This window comes from Branchiostoma floridae, chromosome 1 (genome assembly GCF_000003815.2).
Source record: "Branchiostoma floridae strain S238N-H82 chromosome 1, Bfl_VNyyK, whole genome shotgun sequence".
NCBI lineage: Eukaryota > Metazoa > Chordata > Leptocardii > Amphioxiformes > Branchiostomatidae > Branchiostoma > Branchiostoma floridae.
The window spans coordinates 15,319,788-15,326,099 of NC_049979.1; the positions used below are offsets into that span (position 1 = coordinate 15,319,788).

The following is a 6,312-nucleotide window of genomic DNA, read 5'->3' on the forward strand; positions in this document are numbered from 1 at the left end:
ACGTCATGACCTCCACTTCCTTGGTTCGCCGGATTGCACATGGCGGCGGTTTGACATTGTAGCCATCGACTGCTTCAGCTTTACGGCTCCAGTATTCGTTGTTTATCGCGCGGTCACCTTCCGTATCTGCTTCGTCGTTATTGATAAGATACAGAGATAGTCATGGGGAATGTTTTAGCAGCGGGTCCGGGCCCGACAGCGGGCCAGGGGGTTCCAAACCTCGGTGCCTTCCCCCCTCCTCCTCCCCCCACTTCTGCACAAGGTGCCGCTGCAGGGTCACCCGCGCCGGGACAGCCCGAACAGAAAACAGACGACAAATCAACCAACCCGGGAACATTCGATGAGCTACACAAGAAGTGCAAAGGTACTTTGTCGTTTGATTAAGGATCTAAATACAGTAGGCTGAATGTAACTTTCATGTTCCCATTTGCCCCCCTCCCCACCATACAACCCATAATTTCACACGTGCACATAGATAGTGTATAAATTTGTAAGTATTTTATCGAATTTCTTAGTAGTATTATTATCATCGATCCGTTCTAAACGTTCATCAATGTCCCATACACCCGTGGGAGATTTAGGTAATGATTTCTCATATGGATTATTTGTCTTAGAGGTCATATGCTAAAATTGCTAAAAATCAGACTAAAAATGTATATGTAAGTGAGCCCTATAAAATTCATGTATTGAATGGCTGATGCGATCAGTAGTATTAACTTACAATCGAAAGATTAATCTGCGACTTTTTATGGATCCAAAACCCACTAAAATTTTTGAGAAACTGTACCTATAGTTATAATGTTATGCTACATATTTTGCAGTTTACCATTTACACAATTGAGACATCTACCTAGTCCTCACCTGTGCTTCTGTTCAATGTGTTGTTTGCAGAAGTCTTCCCCAACCCGATGGAAGGATGTAAGCTGGTAGTGAACAAGGGCATCAGTAACCACTTCCAGGTCAACCACACCATCTCCCTGTGTGCGTTTGGGCCGTCCTCCTACCATTTCGGTGCCACGTACGTCGGTACCAAACAGATTAGTCCATCTGAGGTGAGCTTCTCACGTGTGGCAAGATACATTTTTTCACAAGTTGTCATGTGAGCAAACTGGTTTCGTTCTAGCTAGTACATTTTAGCGTAGTGGCCCACTACGCTAAAATTTGTGACCCCTACGCTAAAAAATAAGGGCCACTACGCTAATTTTAACTAGTGTAGTGGTGCTTTGCTGTCATTTGCTTTTTCAACAATGACTAATAAATGTCTGAACAATGAAAAATGATGATATGCCACTCAAAACTGACCCCAAAATCCTAACTTTTAACTCTACATCTTCAAATCTCACTGTGGAAGGACCAAGACCCCCCCTTCCACACCAATCTCCTGATTAGTCGCTTTGCTAACATGCCATTCCCACTACGCTAAAATAAAATCCTGGCTAGAACCCTGATTTGTAATGACTTAATCATGCTGCTCAGCTGTTTTCTGGTATCCAGTTTTCTTGATTGTACTAGTTTTTCGTCACAAACCTTTGCCGTAGTTATGTTTAACATTTAACAGAACATGGAAGTACATTTTTGTACTAATCTTTACAAGACGTTCATCAACCTCCTTGGAATTCTCATCTAGAAATTGTTTTGTTTTTTTGTAATAAATATTTTGGAAAAATTTCTTGGAATATGTGATAAATATCCAATATCATTCTATCATTGAGCTGTCTTTAAGTGTTTAACTATGTTTTTTTCTTTTCTTTTCCAGGCATACCCTGTCCTTCTGGGAGATATAGACACCTCTGGTAGTTTGAATGCCCAAATGATACATCAGATCACAAATAGAATTCGTACAAAAGCTGTGGTCCAGGTGAGAAGGAACCTACCTGCTAGTTTCCCTTCACCCCATTCCATAATACACAAATGTATATCATTGCCGTCTTAATCTTATTCTACAGATTGTTTGAAACCAAGATGGTGTTTGGAGCTGAGAGGAAATTTGTTGATCTGCATTAATTGGCTGTGTCACAGGACTGCACCAAATTGCACAAAGTATTATTGTTAAAGTGAGCACAAACCTGCATTTAGTCAAGTGAGTTGAGTTTATTGAGCTTATCTTTCAGGGCTCATTAAAAAAAAAACACAGTATGTTCATTGTACACATAGATGGACAGATATCATGCACTCAAAACAGATGCAAATACATATATGTACATAAAGTCAAGAAGTCATGAGTTCAGAGATGAGATTCTTGCCTTATCTTTAGAATAAACTGTGGCTTGTTCATCCTTCCTCAGACACAACAATCCAAGTGGGCTATGGTCCAGCTGGATGCAGACTACAGAGGGGACGACTACACGGCGAGTGTAACGTTGGGAAACCCCGACTTTGTGAACGAGAGCGGCATCGTGGTGGCACACTACTTACAGCGGATAACCAAGAGGTTATCGCTGGGCGCTGAGCTGCTGTACCACCACACCCAGGGCCAGGAGGCTGCCATTGTTACTGTAGCAGGCAGATACACAGGTAATGTGATTTGTTCTGTGTTTGGTAGAGGGTTTAATATGTGTAGATAGAAGTATATGTATATGTGAACTTTTCTCATGATAAGATATTCTTGTGCCATCCAAACAGAACTTTTTATGTTTCATTCATGATTGAGTGAATTTGAATGTCAGTTCTCGCAATGAATTGCTAGAGTCTCGTCTTAAAAAACACTGGCTATACCAACTGGTGTGTTTACAAAACATATGTTCTTGTTTGAATAGGACCACACAGGAATAGGCTAAGTAACTCACCCATGGTTGCGGAAGTACATGTACCCCAATATCTGTCAAGTTATTATTCTTGTTAAGTGAACACACACTGAAGAAAGATGTAACACTTCTGTGTGGTTGTGTAGATGTTAAATCTCAGCTATTTTCAACAGAGTGCTGGACCTTTATGAGAACTTTTTTGAATTTTAGGATATTCCAGTTTTCAACAATGTACTGGATGACCACTCCTCAACTTCTAACACTTGGCTACATGAACCTGTGATATCAGCAGTGGTCAAAAGTGTCAGAAAGTTTCATGATCATGTGCTGAGCTATTGTCTTCATTCCTCCTCTCCACAGGTGATAACTGGATAGCCACAGGTAACCTGGGTGGAGCTGGGTGCCATGCAAGCTACTATCATCAAGGTACACAATTCATAAGAGGCAATTTCAAAACACTGTCCTATATTTTAATGTCAAACCTTCAGCATGTGACGCATGTTCTTACGGATGTGTATCATACTTAATCAGTGGGAAGAACAACATTTTAGTTTTAATGTGGTCATTTCATTCCAACAAAATGCTAATTTTAAGCCTGTTGCATTGTTTAGGGTAAAATGTTCTAATTCTGTTGTTTAATCGGGAAAACTAGCACACACTTAAGTAATGGAGAATTAAAATCAACTGAAGCTCCCCCTTCTGTGTGTGTTTGTGCTCCAGGTAACGAGTATGTGCAGGTTGGTGTGGAGTTTGAGGCGAACCTCAGGGCGCAGGAGAGCGCAGTCAGTCTGGGCTACCAGCTGGATGTACCCAAGGCAAATATGGTGTTCAGAGGTAAGCAAGGTATCAAGGGTAGTGCTAGGCCTTGCCAGATTAAATTCTGGAAGTTTCGTGGCCATCCTACTCATGGTCTAGTCTTGTCATATCTAAGAAAAGCCTTGGTCAGACATGTACAGTTGTAGTACTATGTGTCAAACAGGCAGCTTAAATAGTTTTGCTGTGAATGCACCAGAAAAATTGGACTTGAGTTAGATATCATCTGGTACAAAGATACACATTTTATACTTAGGACAGTTGGTTTCAATGTGTATCATATTTTGTATTATGAACGCTGATTACAGTGTGCAATAGTTGCAGAGTGCACTTTTGCTGAGTGGTAGTTTGTGGGTATGTGTACTGGACTCTGATTGGTGCCAGTTTATCCAGTAAGTCATGATTGATCATGGCTGCACATCAAGTGATGTATCCTGAATGCTGATTGGCTGCTGTATGTGTTACAAAATGTATGCTGAATGAGCAATTAAAGATGCAATTATATCTGGACTAATGATTGTGGTGAATGCTGATTGGTGTTCTTGAAAGATGACAACAGGTAACCAAAGTTTGTATTATTCTGTCTGTGGTTAATAGGATGGTGTTAACTTATCAACCACAGACAGAATTAAGTGCTTATACAAGTTAAACTGTCAATGACCCAGAACAAAACAACCACCTTTGACCCATCGCTGATGTCACACTTCTGTGATGTCATCTGTTCTGATCAATCAGGTCAGTTATCTTGAAAAATACCAGAAATCGCAACATTCTATAAGTCTACTCTCTCCATAACCTAACTTTATTTCTTCTCCCACAGGAATGTTGGATAGTAACTGGACAGTAGCAGCCGTCTTGGAGAAAAAGCTGCAGCCCCTCCCCTTCACCTTTATGCTCAGCGGCATGCTCAACCACACAAAGAACCAGGCTCGCTTCGGCTTTGGGTTACTCATAGGCTAATCATGGGGTGGGGGCCGCCATTTCATTCCCCTGTACATTGTGTCATACATGTAGACTGGAGGTCTCTGCTAGCTCTTCTTACAACCTTCCATCTTTTAGAAACTCCTAGGTACAGATATGGATATAAATCAATATTTAGACAGAAGGTTTCTAAGTTCCTGAATACTAAATATTTCAGGTTAGGATAGGAAAAAATTCAGGGCTATTTGTGACCTAAATGAGGGAAGAAAAAATATCATGTGGGCCATCTCCTAAGATTTGATACATGTACATTGTGTTTGGACCATGTCAGCACTACATGTCATCAAATTTTACACTCTGTTATGTGCTTGTTCACCATCTCCCCCTGTCTGCTTACAATTGTACTGCACAGCATTATACATTCATACTACTATCTACTGTCAATGTATGTCAACTTTAGGGAGCGGACATTTATTTGTGCAGTTGTCATCTTTTGTCCAAAATTGTGTATCCTCAGGAGAAACAATATTCACATTTATGCCCATTGAGTAAGATTTGTGAACTGGACTACTCATATTCCCATGGTTATCCCACATCTAAACAGGTTTTGAGAAAAGCACCCTCAAGTGGGTTGTTGCTAAGCTACATAAGTACATGTATTAAGGTATTTGATAATCTGAAGAATCCTTTGAAATGGATCCAGATATTTCCTAAAATGTACCCATTTTCCTTCAATAAAAGAAATCCAAAAACAGAAGTCACAAAATTTTTGTCATAAAACTAAGTTAATGCACAGTATTGGCATTTACCAAAGGACAGACATGGGTAAAAACATAGAATGCTTTGGTGAGATAATGATATAGGTATTGTCTCAATATTATTCCCTAAGAAGCTGCTTTCTGTCGCAATGAAGGTGACAACTGACAAAATGTTAGTCACCTTGCTGTTGTTACCTCTGCTTAGTGCATGCGATAGTTCTCCATGTATTCTACATTATTCCACACACTACCTGTTTTCTACTTCAGATGTTTCAATATGGATATTGCTACTACAGGACAAATAAGATTATGAAGATTTCTCATGAAGTATTCTAAGAAATCTATGTACAAAATGAACCTGTATCATGTAATCACTTTTTATAGATGCGAATGGAGATTTGTCTGATGGCCATGAGTCATTCCAATAAAGCATCAGGTTCTCGACGTCTGGACTGTCTCTGTAGCTTCCCTTAGTTAACTAGCAGCGTGTGTGTTGAACTATGGACCAGGGGAGGCACAGCCAACCCAGGTCTTTATTACACTTCTAATGGCAACTTGATAAAGGATTATGCTTCATCTGAGTTAAGGTCAGTTTTATTGTACCTTTGTTTTAATAGAATAGAAACGGTGCAATGGCTGAGTCTGGTAAAATGTTTGCCTTGCATTCTGTAGGTCGAGAGTTCAATCCCAAAAAATCAGGTGCAGGTACGGTTGTACTGTTCAAGCCCAGAGGATCAGGTCCAGACCTGAACCTGTACCTAGTTACTTGTGAATGGGCCATTTCATCAGAAATGAATCTGATGAATTTTACAACTCTCTCTGGCGTTTTTAAAATCCTGTCTTCATGTAAACTCTTTGAGTATGACTGTAGAAACTTGGTAAAAATGACTATACACTATACTCTTCTTTGCTTTTGTTATTTTCTTGACAGGTAAGTGCCAAAACTTGTAAACCCCTGCCGGTATCTTCTGGTCATTTTCTACCCTGTCCAAAATCCGGTCCACTGATTTTTTTTCAGTTTTTTTGACCGATCGAACAAGAACCTTTGACTTCTTGGTATGAATCGACGAAGGTTA

At 40.1% G+C, this 6,312-nt stretch overlaps 1 protein-coding gene across 1 annotated transcript; it reads left to right on the forward strand.

Moving 5' to 3' along the window:
• On the forward strand, positions 1-5,680 carry LOC118414836 (mitochondrial import receptor subunit TOM40 homolog). Its single transcript, XM_035819103.1, has 7 exons — positions 1-364; positions 892-1,052; positions 1,757-1,858; positions 2,286-2,514; positions 3,105-3,170; positions 3,465-3,578; positions 4,378-5,680. The coding sequence occupies exons 1-7, from the start codon at positions 163-165 to the stop codon at positions 4,515-4,517; spliced, it is 1,014 nt and encodes a 337-aa protein (XP_035674996.1). The 5' UTR covers positions 1-162; the 3' UTR covers positions 4,518-5,680.
• The last annotated feature ends 632 nt before the right edge of the window (positions 5,681-6,312 follow it).

Coding starts and splice junctions, on each gene's coding strand:
- LOC118414836 (XM_035819103.1), top strand. CDS start 163: ATGGGGAATGTTTTAGCAGCGGGTCCGGGCCCGACAGCGGGCCAGGGG. Junction 365..891: donor GCTACACAAGAAGTGCAAAG/GTACTTTGTCGT, acceptor TGTTGTTTGCAG/AAGTCTTCCCCAACCCGATG. Junction 1,053..1,756: donor AACAGATTAGTCCATCTGAG/GTGAGCTTCTCA, acceptor TTTCTTTTCCAG/GCATACCCTGTCCTTCTGGG.